General features: G+C 38.5%; 1 protein-coding gene across 1 annotated transcript in view; it reads right to left on the bottom strand.

The window, feature by feature from the left end:
- Nucleotides 1-8,249: 8,249 nt before the first annotated feature.
- The window catches only part of bahd1 (bromo adjacent homology domain containing 1), a 31,071-nt gene continuing 20,186 nt past the window's right edge, over nt 8,250-19,134 (bottom strand). Inside the window, exons 3-7 of the mRNA XM_062439835.1 lie at nt 15,190-15,599; nt 14,717-14,876; nt 14,492-14,571; nt 13,201-13,292; nt 8,250-12,954 (exon numbers count right to left, since the gene is read on the bottom strand). Coding sequence (XP_062295819.1) covers nt 12,762-12,954; nt 13,201-13,292; nt 14,492-14,571; nt 14,717-14,876; nt 15,190-15,599 — 935 coding nt within the window. The 3' untranslated portion in view covers nt 8,250-12,761. The remainder of the gene's footprint in view (nt 12,955-13,200; nt 13,293-14,491; nt 14,572-14,716; nt 14,877-15,189; nt 15,600-19,134) is intronic.

The raw sequence follows: 19,134 nt of genomic DNA, 5'->3' as shown, positions 1-19,134 counted from the left end.
GACAAAACTACATTACATCTCTTTAGCTCTGCACTGGTGTAAAAATATCCACCTGCTGTGAATAAAATTAATTAATGTGTCTAATGATTTGCACATTAAACAAATGTATTTATATTTATGAACTAAATGTCTAATTTACACAAAAAAACGTGCTGTTATATATGTGCAATTTTAAGCTTAAAATGTGCTTTAGAATGTGATTTTGAGCTTGTCTTTGTATTAATATGTAATAGATTTTATAAGTTTACATTGTTCTACCGTTTCTATTCTAAAACGATTTATCATTAACTCACACTGATATTAATTGGCCCAGAGTTTGGTCCAATACATAAATTTCTTCAAGAAATCCAAATAATCTGATGATACATTATATAATATTGTTTGAAGTACATACTGCACACCTTGTAAATTATTTTTGATGAAAGCCAGACAATCCCCAAATTGCACATTTTGTCCTTATGAAGTTACTGGCACATTTTTACATATCATCTAGGAATGCCCAGAAGTCTTTTTTTCTGGAAAAGTGTCTCTTCATGTCTGTCAGAGATTATTGAACGCCTCGTACCATGCCCTCCTTTGGTTTTATTGTTGAACGATGACTTTTTATTGAAACTTACTTTGCAAAAACAAAAAATATGGTTGGCTGGTCTAACAGCAGCTTTAAAAAATGATTGTGCAACACTTGGCAGACCCCGCATTCTTTGCTGAGACAATAATGGTTACTGATTTTTTTGGATATTCTCCATATGGAACAGTCTGTTGTGAATACTCACGGTGTAAAACTATATTAGTTAAATGCTTTAGTTAATGCTGCAGAAAGCATAAAGGTGCTACTGTAGTGTATTATTGATCTGTATGTCCTGTGGGGGGAGGGTAGGTGGGGATTGGGGCATGTTCGTCCGTCATATGTATACTGTGTTGTTCTTCATGTATATATTCTATGTCTATAATGCAACTAATAAAAATGTGATTTAAAAAAATGTTCTCCAAGTACTTGTTGCACATATTCATATCTCATATGCATTTCTACACTGTACTTTATCTTTTTAGCCTGTTTATCTACATATTTATGTGCTGTTTTATCCACTTTTATTAATAGTGTGTTTATAGTGGTAGTGGGTTAGTGGGTTAGTTGGATGGGGGGATACTGTATGTCAAGTGTTGTATGTAATATTGCATCAGTTTGGTTAAATGTCAATAAATAAACAGGTTGATTTAAATAATTGTCCTTTCTCCTATTATTTCATGCTGTTAAAAGGATAAAACCGGAACATGTCATTATCTGTGACAATGAATGAACAGTGTATTCCTGTACTTCATTCTGGCCTTGAGTCAGTAAATGCTATTCACACTTGCTGCAGCTGTGACATTTGATAAACATAGTAGTACATGGTATTAGAGCAAAATCTGCAGTGTGTATAAATGTCAACTTTTAAATTTCAAATTTAATGACATAGAAAATTAAAAGAGTTTTTTAAATATCCATTGTTCAGGTCATGTCCTGACACCTCTGTTCCAAGTAAACAGCACAGTAAATGATGACGTGTGCTGAATCTGATTCTTGAAGCACAGTGAAATATGCAGAAGTCTGAACATAAACTATTCTATCAGTTAAGTTAAAAAAAAAATCTGTTGACAGCTATATATCAGTTTTAAAATTGTTTTTCTTTCTCAAAGCAGCTCTACTGAATTATGAGTCACATTTTTAATGACAACAAGCAAACAAAACTGGCAGTTTGGTAAGTAATGCACCATTGAAGAGTTTCTCAGCATTTTCTCACCTGTCAACCTTGTTTGTGGCGTTTCAGGGCCTGATGATGTTTTTGACTTGCGAGTGTGTTATAATCCATTAAGTTCCTCTTACAAGAAGCATACATGAAGCTGCAAATAAAATAATAATGGGAAGATTCATTTTATATTCCAAACCTAATATATGGAACAGCCTGGGAAATTTCTTCTCAAGCAAGCTTGCACTGAGTTACAACACCAAGGTTCATCACTTTTAAAAAAATGATGTTATACAACAGTTGCTGTGTACTACTATATACTGAAAACCAAAAATCATTTAAAGAAGGCATATTTTGTTAGATCTTTTGAAAGTAATTTATTTAATTAATCATTATAAAGAGACACAGAAAACACTACTAATGTAGTTAGTAGTGTTTTAACTACTAATGTAGTTAGTAGTGTTTTATGCAGCAAAAAGAACACTTTGTGTGCACATATCTCATTTTATTCCATATCTGCTTTAGTAGCTGAGTCATAATTTAAAAAAAGACCTAATGCATCAAATTTTAAACTTTCTTAACAGCCTCTTTCTCATTTTCTCCCGAAACATTACGAATGTGGATGTGTTTAAATTTTAAACGCCCACAACTCCCTTTTAGACCAATTTGAGTAAACATACAGTATATATTTTAGCAGCTGATATCTGAGAGAAAACGGCCAAGAGCAGGCAACAGAAGTGTGGATGAGCCGCAGAGACTGAATATATAGGTTCACAACAGAGGATAAGGAGTTCTTCTACTAAGGTGTCCTACTGTCCTCATGTCTGCTCGTGTTTTGAGCATCCTTTATGAAAATGCAAATGTGAGCAGGCTTAATAAAGTCTTCACATGTAAATGTAAGTGGTCTTGATAAAGCAAGTGCCGGAAGTTGTGTGCTGTGTGTTTAGATTTAGAGGAGATGATGGTCCTCTTTCACTAAATCTGTTGAATTCTATGCATTTTTAATGTTCAGAAGAAAAACTCATGAAACCTGTGAAACATGAGCAGAAAGAAAACCATATAAAACAATTAGACTATGGTGTTGTTCTGATGTCTATTTTTATTGTCTGATGCTACAAGCACAAAACAGCGATCATCAAATGAGACAATTCTGGAATATCCTTTGAGGGTATTTTGAGCCGAAGAAAACAATCTGTAGGCTTTCACTTGCTCTTGTATATTATTGTTTATTCTCTAGACGGCTCTTGGAAAAAGAAAAAGAAAAAAAAACTCCCATTGAGTCACAGATTCACCTGGGGGTTGACTGGAGGCAGAGGTTTTAAAACACTACAGAATAATTAGTGAGAGTTTTGATGGAGCATGACAGTCTTGAATGTCAGACAAGTAATGTCTTAATTGCTTCCTTTGCCTCCATGTGTAGACGATTTTGTACAAAAAAGAGCAGCGGGACAACTAATCTGTATTCAAGAGAAACATTCTGCCTCAGCTCTTAAAGCGGTACCATATATTTTACAATTTTACAAGCAGTAGGGGGTTGTAGCATTTTCTATTTAAATAATGCAGAAAAATAATAATGTGACAAAAAGTAAAGCTGATGTGACTGTGATTCTCACTGGTGTGTACAGCTACACAGAGGACACAAAAGGTTCAGAAGACAGGAGAGTGGTGCAAAATTGGAATGAGTCAGTCTATGCCAGGTGTGTAATTTACCAACCCCACGATGTACCTCTGCTGAAATCTGCTGTCTCCAGACATTCTGACATCTTTTGTTGGAGAGTCGTCAGGAATAAATGCAGTATTTGTAATTTCAAAAAAATGGATAATCCCAGTGATTTAATTGGTCAAATCTTTAACTACATTATTTCCAGTGGTGGAATGTGTTATGACCTATAGCTCAAGTGGCCACAACAAAAAAATACAATTTAGATACAATTTGTCAACCTTTAACAAGTTAACATGTTCACAACATGGGGTTTGGATGTCAGTAGGATCAGTGTTAGGTGTGTGATCCATGAATGAAGGGTGTGTGGGTAGGTGCCTGAAAACAAAGTACATAACCAAAGCAATTTAACTAAGCCAAACCAAAATGGGTCAAAGGGGAATGACAGAGAGCCTGCTAGCTGCAGTTAGGTTTTATTCCCTGTTCGCACCGGTGTTGTGTCGAGCTCTGTTTCCCCGTCGAGATTTGTTTCCCCTAGTCCCGCCCCCGTCCGAAATGACCCGAGCTTTGAAAGATGTGTGAGCCTCCTTTCCTATGGAACAGAGGGGGAACAGTATCTGATAGTAATATTCCAAGCTGTCAGGATGCGTTCCCCCTGTTTTAAATGGTCAAATTTAGTGATATCAGCCTGAAAATCACAGGACTTATCTGTTGTGAGGAAAGAAGTCAGCAGTATGAATTTGAAAGATGTGTGAGCCTCCCTTCATAGTGAACAGAAGGGGAACAGTATCTGACAGTAATATTCCAAGCTGTCAGGATGTGCTTTACCTGTTATATGGAGCTGCATTTAAGACATATATGATAAAATAGCTATTTAAATTTAGCCTATAAATGAATGAGCACACTTCCTTCCAAAAGTCCATAACATTCCAAATGAAAAGTCTCTCACAAAAATAATATTTTTTATTGATAGAAATAACAGTCGTTGGTTGTGTTAATAAAGACATACAAACGCAAACATATGTGCAGTTAAAAAATATAACTAGACAGTCATGAAATTTGGATTTCACTTCTACAATACAACATCTTCAGATAAAACTCGCTAAAAAAAAGTCAGTTTTTAACCTTAGCTCTTTCCAAAGTGCCTCTGTGGTACGAGCACAGCAGCTCGTGGGCGAGCTTTTTGTGAACGCGCGCTTCCTTCGCCCTTCGGGTCATTTCGGACGGGGGCGGGACTAGGGGAAACACATCTCGACGGGGAAACAGAGCTCGACACAACACCTGTACCAGTTTTCCCCAGTTGGGCTAAGGAGTCACCTGTACAGCAGAGCAGACAGACAGGTGAATAAACAGAAAGTCCAAGTTGACAGGGTCACCACCCGTGTTATCACTTAAGTACTCAGTTGTTTAGTTACATCTTCAAAAAGGTAATCCGTTATTTTTAACCAACTACTCATGTACCTTTTGCCACACCAAAAGAAAATCCGCCACAAAGTCGCACCGTTACTACTTTTTTGGCAGACAGGCAGGCACCGGAATACGTGCTGCGGTTATATCACTGCGCGTATGAACAGCAGCTCGGCGAGCAAGATGACAAGAAGAGACAACTTTCACTTAGTGGAAATATTCATGTTATTTTGACTTTGTGGGAGGAAATAAGGGCAATAACATTACAGTAACAAGCAAGTTGTGCCCAGGTAACAAGAGCCTGTTGCCCTGTTGTAAATGATGTAGAGATGTGTTTGAAATACGTAATTTTATAACTTGTATGTGGGCATAATTTGAGAAGCCACTTTGGTACAATAAAGAGCTTTAAATGGGACATTGTGTGTGTCATTCCTGCTATTAGTGTAACGATTTACAGATTGTGTGCTGGATTTGGCTGTTTGATGATGGTAGAGTCATTAAATTGAAAGGAGGTTTCGACTAAAACAACACGCGCGAAGAATGACAAGGGTTTTCATTTTCGGTAACGCAAAAGTACTCTAACGAGTTACTTTTCTGAGAAGATAATGCTGTAATGTAATTAGTTACTTTTTAATGGCAGGAATTTTGTAATATAATTGGTTAATTTTAAAAGTAACGTTCCCCAACACTGGTCATCACAAATATAACTAAGTACATTTACTCAAGTACCCACTGTACAATTTTACATTACTTGTACTTTGCTGTATTTTCATTTTATGTTACTTGGTGGTCATTCTATTTCAATTGATTTCAGAGGAAAAGCTTTAGATACTTTTCTGATGATTCTTTTTATAAAATGACATTGATGAGCTTATAAATTGCACTTCATTGTTAAATATTAAACTGATAGTTTGCAAACATTTTGTTGTATGGGTTTGTTGGACCTTACACAAATTATACGTGTATTTGCATCTCTCTGTCATGTTTTAGAGCTGTTAGCAATTCCACCAAACAAACATTTCCCCTCACATGATTTTAAATAATTGTTTTAAGTAACTATTTATGGCCTAAAGAGGTAAAACTCTGTGTGCAGAGTGCAAGATGAAAGAAAACCAAAAGGAATCAATTTTATGCAGCTGAACTATGCTTTTTCATATTTTCTACCCAATAATATTATGACCCTTACACAGCAGTGAACCTCAACCAACTACAATGAAATGAAATGCTGAGTATGCATTGATCCATTAGTATTAATTTTGTATTTTGTGTAATATATTCAACATATCGGTCATGTATCAGCCGACTTTTACATTAACACTTTAGTTTATTTGGTAATACTCCTCCCACCACTGCTTATTTCAATAATAGAATCATTATAATATCTGTATAGCTGTCACTGCAGAAAACAAGGCTAATATATATAGCAGCGAAGTCATAAACACATTTAGCTACTACACACACATACACACATGCACACACACCACAGCCTTGTGAATTGAAGCAGCAGCTGAACTTTCTGACTCTCATTCCACACATGCCTGCTGTTACTTATGCAAATGATTTACCTCTTTGTGCCATTTAAAACCTCATAACATGATTGAGAAGTGCTAAAAGCCTCATACATATTCATGTGACGTCTGATTATTGAAGTTAGATGATTTATGTCTTGTGTCTGCTTTCAAGATGCTCACACTCTTGTCTTTCGTGTCATGATCTGTGATAAATGGGATCATAATCTTTTCAGGTGGAAAGATGAATGACATCCAGCAGAAACACAACACATGATCTAGTTGTGTTAGCTGGTTGGTATCCTATGCTTGAAGAAATCTCTCAGTAGGACATTTTACCTGTAATTAAATGTCTTCAGCTCAGTGTTTGAGAGAGTTAATCAATAAGCGACTACCTGCTACTGCTGAAGAAATATTCTCAATTTTTGAAAGAACTATTGTCAAGCATGAGGAAAAGATTGATCATCAGCACACACTGCTGCATATCATTTGGAAACCTGAAATAAAGTTACACAGGATAGAGCAACTTGTCTTTGCGGAGGAGGAGACTCTCGCTGACTACCAGCTCTGTAAAAAGGAGAGGACCAAGAGGACAGAGCCTTCACAGATTAAAGAGGGACAGGAAAACCTCTGCACCAGTCTGGACGGAGAACAGCTAGTACAGACACTTGAGACTAAAACCTTTATTGTGACTGCTACTTGTGAGGAAGGTAATAACAGTGAAGATCAGACTCTGGACTGGAGTCCTGATGAAATAATAGTGCAGCAGAGAAGAAACATGAACCAAACAGTGAAGACCAGCTCCTCTCTACCAACTTCCATGTAGCTGAGAGCCCACACAGGTAAATAGTCAAACCAGTGAAACACCTGAGAGAAAAGATGCTCTGATCCGGACACATTAAAAGTGTGAGGTGTACAAATGTTAATGATTGACCTGTTGAATTAATTTTCTTTTAATTTATTTTCATATGCTACCACAGTTATGTGAGTGGATTGTGAACTCTGATGTTGAAACAGTGAAGACCATCTAGTGCCAGTGCTTAAGTTTTCAAACTGCCAACCAGTCTTCTTGTCTGCAGCATTTGTTTTAAAAATTTTAAATTTGTTTTAATGTATTGTGTGATCTGGTCTTTAAGAATGGATAACTTGGGGTGTTTCTTAATGCATTCAGTCCACATCTTGTTCGGGTGATACCAGAACAAAATGTGGTTTGCTGTTTGCAGCCTCTCCACCCCCACCTCTCTCTCCTTTTCTGTCGTCATTCCACTGTCCCTATTATAAAGCCTTAAAAGCCCCCATGCAAAACCATATATACGTAGAAACACAAGGGAAAGGCTCAATGCATTATAGGGCAGTGGAGAGTGATATCAATTTGTTTAAATAAAATGCAAACAAGAAAGAAAGATGAAGGCTATGGGTTTTTTTGTGTTGGTTTCAAAGGAATAAAAGGACGTCATTTCTAAAAACAAATGCTAACCACACTAACCAGTCTCAATGCAGGAATCTGAATGCACTTCTAATTAAATTGTCCATAGAGAAAGAAACAAACAATAAACATGTGGCTGACTGACAGAAAGCTGCGAGCCAGATGCTGTGAGGATTGATTGATTGATTCCATCTAGAAGACACATGGAGCTTGACAAATCTCATTAGGTATGTAATGTATGGATACAGCTCACTGCCTCAAACATCCTGCAAGATGTAACTCATTAAAAGTCCTGTATTAACCTTTTATGTGGAGAATTAACTTGTGTTATACATTATTCGACACATTAATATTAATTTTTAAACCCTATAAATTCTCAGTGTCAATAAGTGTTTTTGATAAAAATTCAAATGTAAAAAATATTGGCTGAGTGAGCCACCATGTGGACAACAACTATTACTACAAGTGTTTACCGATTTAACCATACAGTATAAACCATAAATAAAACTCTCACACAAACATTCAAACTCATATATTATTTATTACAATTAAATATCTTTCTTATATTACAGAGGTCCATTTGAAACCATACAAATAATCTGTGCTGTGATTAATATTTCCAAGATATTTCCAAAACGCCATGCAAAGAATATGAACATAAATTCACATCAGAAGAACCAATGTTTAGGTTTTTGTACACCTGGGAATGAAATTAAATTCATGTGTCACTACCCCCTCCTCCCTCTATCTTTTTGGTGCAAACATTTCTTTGCGGTGATTCAAGATCGGACCAGCGTCATCTGACAAAAATGAAAGGCATTTGGAAGGTGTGTAAAAACAACAGTAACTGCTTGTCCTTCTCTTTGTGGAAAACACTTGGAATCTACACGGGTTACTGGGAACAGGCACAGAGGACCAATTAAGACATAAGTATCACACATCTTGATTAAACATAATTAGTTTGCTGAGTGACTCCTAAGGCCACAATACAGTATGTGCTGTGTGTGGTTTCTAACTCTGATCCAGAACAGCCAGTGGTATTTAAAATGGCACAACTAAATCAAACCAAATGTGGTTTGCCTAATTTTGCTGTGTTGTTTTGTGCTGTGTGGGCTTCACTACATCCACCATCAATCAATATTCAATAACATGATTTAGTAAGTGGAGAAGGTTTGCTGTAATTATGAGACTGACTGCTAACCTTTTGGTTTACGGAGAAGGCAGATTCACATGGGTTGGAGTCTTTCCAATTCAGCCAAACAGCGTCAAATATAATATGAAAATCATTATTTATCCATTATGTAGTTTAAATGAAACTTCAACAAACAAAATGAGCTAGGCCCACCGTTTGTACAGGGAGTAAAGCAGAAGCAGACAGGATGTGGGTATTTTAAAATGATACTCCACCCAAAATCTATCTTCTGACTATCAAATAATCATCTCCTGGCCCTGTGTGTGTGTGTGTGTGTGTGTGTGTGTGTGTGTGTGTGTGTGTGTGTAAGGTGGCTGTAAATAGTTTGTAGTTCCCTCCCTCATGTAGTACAGGGGTTGTAGTCAGCTTAAAATGAAAGTGTCCATAGAAATAGTTCAAACCAGTCCTGCAGCTTCTCTGTTGCCTCTCAGTATGTCCAATGTGTCATAATTTCTCTAAAATACACCAAATTCTACCCATTAATGTTGTGCTATCACCCTTGAAGCTCGGTCTGAAGTTTGTCATATTTTAGCAAAATGTGATAGTGGGCAGACAAGTCAAAAAGTTGAGAGGTGGCTTATGCTGAGAACATTTCTTTGGGTGCTTTGATGAATTTTATCTGCCATGAAAACTTGTCAAAACTGAAATTCATCACAGCTAATACAATTTAAGCTGACCACAGTTGCTGTTACTTGAGAGGAATAAAAAAAAAAAATCTTATTAAAGGAATGGTTCGATATTTTTGCTAAGCACTTTCTCGCTGAGACTTACAGGAGAAGATTGATAGCACTTTCATATGTATGATATGAAGCTACAGCCAGGAGCAGGTCAGTTTAGCGTAGCATACAGACCGGAAACAATCTGAAAAAGCTAAAGACAATTTGTTTTATGTCAGTTTACAGTATGCGCGTCTCTAAGAAGTCACTGCACCTGGCCAAGAAATAGCCCAGCACATTACTCCCATAAAACCACAAATTATAATTTTTACAGTTTACTTTTTGTACAGATTAAACAAATGAGATTTAACTTGTTAATGAGTCACCTAATGAGTGTAAGTAGGTGGATTTTGTAGCTGTTTCTCTTGTTTCCAGTGTTTATGCTAAGCTAAGCTAACCAGCTTCATCTAACTTATTAAAAAAAGAAAAGAAAATAAGCATATTTCTCAAAACAAACATTAGTTTAACAGCCATAAAGTCTACAGGTGTTGGATACTAAAAATAGTTTGAAATTAAACTCAAACTTGAGCAAACAGATCACATGAATGAGATGGACCTCAGATGCGTCTCAAGCATCCAGGAATCAAGATCAGCGCACTAAGAACCTTTGTATGTCCAGGCTGAGATGGGTGCACATATCTAAATGAAAGGCTGGGAATGTTCTATAAGGCAGCAAGATCAAGGGCACAGGCTAATGGCAAGGTACTTTTAAATCATTGTAGCATTCTGCATTTAAAGGTGAAGCTGCAAAGCTTTATTATTTGAGGAGAAGTGAAAGGAGAATGACAGGAAGCTGGGAGAGGCCAAACTACTTTTTGGTCCTGCGGGTAAGCATCTCTGGTCAAATGGTAACAGACGTCCTTCAAACTATATCAGATTTGCTTCCAATTACTCAATATGTGTCCTCAAATCTGCTCGAAGGACTTCAACATTGCAACACAACATTTAATAGGCTCTTACTGGGCAAGCAAGCTCAATCAGTCACAGAAATACTATTGCAAATGACTCACACACTTTTCATCTTAGACAGTGCAGCTAAGGAGATACCTCCTCTCTAATCAGGAATGAAAGCCACTCATCTAAAACTCTATTCTTTAAAATTATCTTTTGAAAATAAATTATATTTTCTCAGTACAGAAATAAATACATATCTTCTCTCAAACATAGGAATGAATCATCATCACAGATCTAAATGCTACACTGAATACATTACTCAACATCTCATCGGTGAAGAAACAAGAATATAGGTGACTAACTGAGGCCATCTGCCATGAACATGACACTCATCCAGATATATAAATGCAAATATACAGTTAGCTGACACCAGGGTTGAATCACACCTCTGGCTAACAGCTTTGAGAAAGTAAAATATTCCTCAACAATGGCATAACATAAATCCCCTCAATGCTCAGTTCATTGGACATCTTCACATTGCAAAAACCAAACAAACTGACCTGGGCTTTCTTTGCAGGGTTCAGATCGGTCCGACAAGGTAAATTTCAGTTATAGATGCTCTCAGAAACTCACAAGAGATGTAGCCAAAACAACATTTCATTGTGTGGTAATAAAGAATTGGATTTAAAGGACCAGTGTCCAGGATTTAGTGGCATCTAGCTGTGAGGCTGCAGATTGCAGCCAACTGAATACACCCCCCCCCCCTTTTAAGCATGTAGGAGAACTTATGGTTGCTGTGAAACCTGTAAAAAACAAAAAACCCTCTCTAGTGTTTGGTTTGTCCGTTCTGGGCTACTGTATAAACATGGTGGTGTAACATGGCAGACTCTGTGGAAGAGGACCCGCACCCTCTCTAAATGTAAAGGGCTCATTCTAAGGTAATGACAACATCAAAAAAATGTTTTTCAGGTGATTATACACTAATTAAAACATACTTATGAATTATTATATTCCATGCCACTAAATTCTACACACTGCAGCTTTAATCAAACTTTCTGATCAACAACTTTCTTAACAGCAATGTTAAAGGTTTGGGAAATGTTTCTTAAAGACAATCTTTACATGAATTACATGAATATGGATAATGTAAAGGAATAGTTAAGAGATGCAATGATTAGTTGATTAATTCATTAGTCATTCAAGCAAACTTTTGACAATTATAGGTTCTCAAATGTGGGAAATCGCTGATTTTCTTGGTCTTATATTCATAAATAGGATATTTTCAGTTATTTTTTCTGATTTGACTAATTGATTATTTGAGAAAAACAAGCAGCAGATTAATCTGCATGCAGGAAAAGAATTGTTAGTTGCAGCCCTACAATAGATTTCTTACACAGATTTAATACAGATAAGAAGATTAATCCCACTTCCATGTCTGTATGGTGAATACTGTAAATACCGGAACCAACTGCCAATTAGTTTTGCTAAGCTAAGCTAACCATCTGCTGGCGCTGGCTTCATATTTACATTACAGACGACAGTGGTATCAATCTTCTCATGTAACTCTTGGCAAGAAATTAAGTAAGCACATTACCAAAACTATTCCTTAAAAAATGCTCTAGAGCTTTCCATAAAGCTTCAGTACACAGTGCCTTGTAGGCAACTGCATGGATACCGAGTAACTATAAATTACAGAGAAATCCAATGACAATGTGATCAAGTCTTCAGCTACTTAGAAATCATCCTCTTGGTTTCTCGTCTCTTCACAAGACCGATGCAGCAGATATGCCTCAGATATTCTTTGTCTATGGCGTATCATTGAAACACTTTGTGTGTCAGATATCTGTCAGGCAGATAGTAACATTATTCACATGTAACACCGACCTCTCTTCATATCTATGAAATCTAAGAGCTACAGTAGCATTTTCTACAGCAGAGTACGTTCCAGGCTCCAGCCATACAGCTGCTACAACACCAGTATGATTAAGAACATTTACACTGCCATAATAACATGTCAGACCATTATTCTTACTTCATAAATGTGTGGCATGTAAATATGAAATTTAAAAACAAAATAAGCTCATCTCCAAATCCTTCATCCTAAACTTCCAGTTCCTCTCTGACAGAAGCAGAAGGTTGTTATGTAGCTAATTAAAGTTGTGGAGGATGAAACCAGAGTAACATTATCTCACGTCCTGTGGCATACTGCATGTTTCATGGTCTGTCAGAAGCTACTGCAGGTTCTTGAGGAGGCGTCCGTAGCGGAAGTCATAGACGTGTCGACAGAAAAACACCAGCTCTGGGTCGACGTCATCGGGCACACAGTGGTGGGTGGGCATGGTGTTGCCAATAACGGGTGGCACCACAAGAGAGGCGGCACTGTCACGTACGCCCTCCCTACGGCGTTTTACCAAGGCACAAAATCTGGAAACAGCAAAATACAGGTCGCCTTCAAAAAGCATTCAGCAAAAAACTAAAAATGTATCTTTGTAGCTTCAAACCGTCTAGTATTTGAACATTATCGTTTGTACAAAGCTTCACAAACCAGCGCTGAACTATTTTCACAGCATGATCATGTAATCGTTTAACGGCAGTTATGTTTAATGCAAAAGAAATGTACTTCAAAAGAAACAACTAAAGCCACCACAAAGTGTAAAAAAAATGTCTTACCGGCAATACTGTGCCAATGTTAGGACATAGCATTTGTCTTCAATACAGGCCACACTGTTCACATCCTGGTGACGGGACGCAAAGATCTCATTCTGGAGAACAAACAAACAAAGCATCACCCACCAGCACTCAAAATGGAGCATTTGATCCCAGTGAACCTTCACAGTCTGCATTTTTAAATTGGGACTTTGAAAGACTGCATCTTCCACAGTGAACATGAACAATTCTGTGTCACTTCAATTCTAGATGTAAAAACAGATTCACAGGAGGAAGATGTTTTACTCTTTCCTCTGAGCCAAAGCCCTGTTACTGTTCTTACACCGCTGCTCTGATGTGTTTGTTGTTTGTTAGCACAGCCAAGAAATGACAGACTTGATGTGGTTTATTGTTTCTGGAGATTGAATAAAGTGCAACTTGTTCCTCTGGGAGATTACTGACAACAGGAAGCGAACACAACAGAAGCTGTTCTTCAACATGTGTGTGTGCCTGTGTTTGTGTATATATTCAGACACAATCATCTCTTTGAAACTGAAAAGTTGTCAGTCACTGAGTTAATCCAAAATCTCAGAATTCTTCTCTTGAACTTCATCACCTGGGGGCCATGAATGTTTGTTCAAAATTTCATGGCAGTCAATCAAAGAGTTGTTGAGATATATCAGTCTGGACTAAAGTGTTGGGGCGCTCGGCTGTGATTGCCTGAAACAAGCATGCAGCATGCTCTCTTACACAGTCCAAATGAGACAGACTCCGCACAGACAGGGCTGGTAAAAACTGATATGTTTTGATGGTCCGCCCTGCCATAAACATATTTTCTGGCGGTCCACTGGCACTCCGGGATTTGTCCCAGTATGCCTGATGGCCAGTATACCACTGGTGGACAGTATATAAATCATTTTGAGCGCCACACAGCCACTGCGAAATGATTGATTCACTATCAAGTCACTATTTCAACATTTTGAAAGTCTAGAAAAGCTGCATGATTAACGGCCAAACGGCCAATGATCAGCATTGTGTGAATCCGTTTGGTAAGGGCTTGAATGTAATGGGTGTTCATTCATGTTTGAATGTTTAAATTAATTTTTGTGCTAGTTTCAGCTGTCAGTAATAAAATCTAACATGTAATGAAGCATAAATATTACACTTATACTTAAATGCAATTTAAAATACGTCTGCTGCTTGCCTGCTGATTTGAGTACACACTTGAGTAAGCATTTGAGTGACTAGACCTCACTTTCAGGTGCCCAGAAACAATCTTTTCTGTGGTTTTGGTACAAAAGCATTAGCTTCTCACCTCACAATGTACACTAGGGTTTCGTCCCCCCTGTGTGTGTTCTGGACGGTAGTACCAAAACAAACTCATCATCAACTCTCCTGAGTAAAAAGACACAAACACACAGTTACTCATCAAGGCCGACTTAAACATAAATATAGGGTCGGTTCTTTATCCAGTGTTTATCGAAGCAATTCTGCATTTCCTGTGGTGTAAGTAAACACTGTGTTACTGTTTGTTTCCTACCTGACTCTGGCTCTTCCCACAGAGCTGAGATCTTGGCCACATAAGGCAGAGTCTTTTTCCTAGGTCCAGATTTCAGCAGGACAGTGTCTCTGACCCGAATCAGATCCCCGTCCCTCTGGACTCCCTCGAAACACTTCCTCAGCACCATAGCTTCCTCTCCCTGGGAAAATAAAGGCAGCAGGAAATACTGACTCCTCACGCAGCTAGAAACTGATAAGCTGTGAGAGGCTGTGGAGTAAAAAGCTGTAGGATGTGATTTGTATTGAGTGATTTCTGTGTCTCGACAGTAATGTGGACAGTCAGTTTGGATGAAATTCAGAAAACAATGAATAAGCCCTGATGTGACAATGATGTGGGTGTGATAAATCATTCCAAACTCTCTTAGGACAGTCAAGTTAAATTACACCAAATTTAATTACAAGCAGCGCCATCATGGCTGCATCAAAAACAACAGCATGACTTTATCAACGTACCACAGAGAAAACCTCCTTCTGAAAGGGCAGGCCAACTGGCCGCCAGCCGTTGGTGGTTTTTTGGCGGCCGTTCTTTGGCTGCTTGGCAACCGTTCGCCCTCCGACGCTGGCAGAGCTGAGCTTCTGTTTCTTTTCCCTGTTGAGAGGGCAGACAGCCGAGCTGATGCTGCTGGTGCTGCGCGCGCCAGACCTTGACCCGCTGGGCTGCTTGGCACTCTGCGGACACTCCTTCGCCACCTGCAGTGGAGGCTGTGGTTGGCTGGGGTCGGACAGTGGAGTCTGAACATGGGGCACTGATTGGCCGGCTGGAGGCACAGTGGGAATGGGGCAGCCAGTTAGTATTCTTGGGCTGGGACAGATGGGGATGGAGGAGGGGCTGTGATGGTCATTGAGGGTTGATGAATAATCATCTGTGGACCAGAAAAGGCAAGATAATGAAGAAGACAGAGTGACAGTAAAACATGTACACACAGTCCTCTAAGGAGAAGGCACAGTGACGAGCAGCGTTTAACAAGCTTACACAATTCAATTGTTATCAGTTCTACTGAAGAAGCAGAAAAAACAAACAGGGCCTCAATTAAGGTCAATTATAGCCACACACACACACACACACACACACACACACACACACACACACACACACACACACACACACACACACACACACACACACACACACACACACACACACACACACACACACACACACACACACACACACACACACACACACACACACACACACACTTTTAAGTCACTTATGGGGACATTACATAGACTTCAATTCATTTCCTGGAGACTTACCCTAACCCTAACCCTGACCATAACCACTACTTGCCTAACCCTAACTCTCACCCTCACTTACCACTAACCTTCATCACTGACCCAAAATGAGCTTTTGACCCAATTAACTCATACTAAGTCTGAAATTTGTCCCTGAAAGTAGCCTATGGCAGACAGTCTGTTGTTGTGTCCAGTCTGTCGAATTGACAACGGTGTATTTTATTTATTAATTTATTCAATTTAAAAGGAAAAAGAAAATCTGCTGACAGAAGTAGTGATGCCTTGAGTAAAACATCTGAATAAGGATGGTGATTTAATTGTTTTAGCAGCTATAATTTAAACGCTAGGCACATATACTTTCACACAGGTTTTTTCACTTATACTGGCTAATTAGACCTCTGCTCTAGTTGAAGTTGGGTAAAACCTTGCTGGCAATTACACGAGGTCACCAAAATCCAAGTACTATAGGCAGTGCTTTTTGTTAAGCTAACATGTCTCGTCATCCTTGCATCTCAGCTCATCCCAGCGGTGATACGAGAGATAGAGAAATGCAAGGAAGAGACAAGAGGACGGAGGAATTTAATTCATTAAACAAGACGTCCTTGCTCACTACAGCATCATCTTGAGGAGACGGCAAATACTCATGATGCACAGCACCTCAATTTCCAAATATGTATAAGTCAGCTATTAATATGTAGAAATTATTAGGTAACAGTTTCAACTCTAAAGTTACACTTAACATTCATGTACAGTTAATTAGCACTTTAAACTGTTACTTAATAATTTTACATTGTGATAGGTGTAAGGAAAATACCTGATAACTGCTGATCATTTGATTATAGAGCTATAGCAGTGTCTGGCTGTCAGAGAATAAGACACAAATGTTAATGGATTTGAGTAATTAAATCTGTTAATTACTGAAAGAACACAACTGATGAAAAAGAGCAATCAAAAACAACTGTAGCCTGCATAGTATATTTAAATCACATATTACTTATTTAGTTTGTGAGAGTCTGATGTTCTTTTTGGGTTCAGGATGATATTACAGGAGACACGCAGCTGTGAAGTACTCTAAGCAGAAAAGAAGTCAAGAGAGTCTTCTGTGATTGATTCATGATTAAGTCATTTTTATTTTATGAATAAATATGAAAAGCTATTGTTGGTGCCATCATTTGTTCCACAGGTAGTTTTTCTGATCTGCTGTATTACAACAGCCCGACTATTTACTGTCCTGTCAGATCAGCTGACCAATCAATAAACCTCATTGGATTAATGGGGGTGTTGCAGTCCGGTAAAAATCTTCCATGAAGGCAACACCTGTGGTTCCTTGCTCTAAGCTTTTCCATGAACTTCCTCTCTTCCTGCCCCATGTCTACTCCAGGTGCATTTAAAAGATTGGAGGATGATGGTGGAGGGGGACCGACTTCTGGGTCACAGCCGGAAGACAGAGGAGAGAGGATGCGCGGAAGCATAGAGTTGGCATAATGAAAAATAACGAGTAGGTTGTTCTATCCCAACAGGTGTAACGAAATCAACAGAGGGAGTGAGGGAGGTGTCAGACCTAATCTGTACTCGCCCACACAATCCCAGAGGTGACAATAACTTGTCACAGTAGGAAAAGCACAGGTGTTTTTATTAATAACATTATGGCAGTTCTAGTGACAGGGAGCCAGCATGCACACTACCAGGACCCTGAAACTGAAGCAGCTAAATGGAATTCAGCCATCATTAACTTTATTATTTACGCCTGTACTTTTTCTTCCTGTGACACGTCAAAATGGAGTCCTTTTGCTGTGTATGGCCTTTAAAGCTACACAACCGTTCCTCCCTTGTGTTAAGTAAGGAATGACTGACTTCATTTGTAAAGACTTCCACTGACATGAAGGCTGACAGCGCTCTTGTACACAAAAGTGAAGCGCCTGAACCCTCACAGCCTGACCTGATTTTGACTGTTGGAGACCACAGAAAGAAAAAGAGGAAGAGAGAGAAAGAGAGAGAGAGAGAGAGTGTGTGTGTGTGTGTGTGTGTGTGTGTGTGTGTGTGTGTGTGTGTGTGTGTGTGTGTGTGTTCATGTTTAATTAGTACAGTCAGTCTTGGGGTCATGTTCAGGTGTTGTTAACCACGCACCCTCCCATCATACAGCACAGACACTCACATACACGAGCTGTTACACCACAGAGTTTTCCTGTTCTGCTTCACATCTGACTTGAGCTCAGTCACTAACTGCTGACACTCATACAATCAGCTCATTAGGTTTCAAATGCACAGGCCTTGTTTTCATTGTCCCGCGGCTTGTATTGAAAGCGGAGACAAAAGAGGTCTTGTCCTTATCTGATATTCTTTTGGTTACTTCCCACTGAAGTAACATTCCAAAATGGGAGATAAAAAATGCTATTCTCAGCGCATTGTACTGCTTTGGCATCTGGATTAGGGGAGGTCACAGAATAACCTAATAACCTACAGTGTGCTCATGAACATTTAATACTTAAATTTATAAGTTAATCCCATTGTCTTAATCAGCCTTTCTGATCAGCCCCATGATCTCTGGCCTTCACCATGTGACAAAACAGTTTGGACACCATCCATGTTCTCCATGCAGTGTAGTTATACTGTATAAGCAAATATTGCAGGCTTCTTCTACTACAATATGCACAAGTCTGTATATTTCAAGAGCTGACACAAATTAAATGCATATCAGTCTTTAAATTATGGGATAAGATAAGATTTTTTTGCCTTGATCTGGCAGGAAAGCAAAAAGGATAGCATGCAACAAAGGTCCCTAATTGGAATCAAACTGGGGTCGTTGTAATTGCATGGTAAGCATTGTAGACAACTGTCTGAACTTAGCTAGCTAGGTAAACATGAGCAAGATAGCAAACCACAAGGCCAATAATAACCAAACTTTTAATGTGTAATGTAAATATAAATAATATTTGACTTAATATTCGACTCTTTGATTTATTTTCATATTTAAAAAGGGCACTAGCAAAATATCTAGCTTTAAAAAAACATTTAAAAAAAATACTTTTTATTTATATAGTAACTGGCAGAGATGCCGACAGGAAACAGGGAGAGAGAGAGTGAGAGAGAGAGGGGGGAATGACAGCATAGGCAGCATAGGTCTCTGGCCAGATTCGAACCAGGGACGCTGCAATTATGTGG

Source organism: Scomber scombrus, chromosome 19 (assembly GCF_963691925.1).
Source record: "Scomber scombrus chromosome 19, fScoSco1.1, whole genome shotgun sequence".
Taxonomy (NCBI): domain Eukaryota; kingdom Metazoa; phylum Chordata; class Actinopteri; order Scombriformes; family Scombridae; genus Scomber; species Scomber scombrus.
The sequence above is the reverse complement of the archived record's forward strand: the minus strand, read 5'-3'. Positions and strand labels throughout refer to the sequence as shown.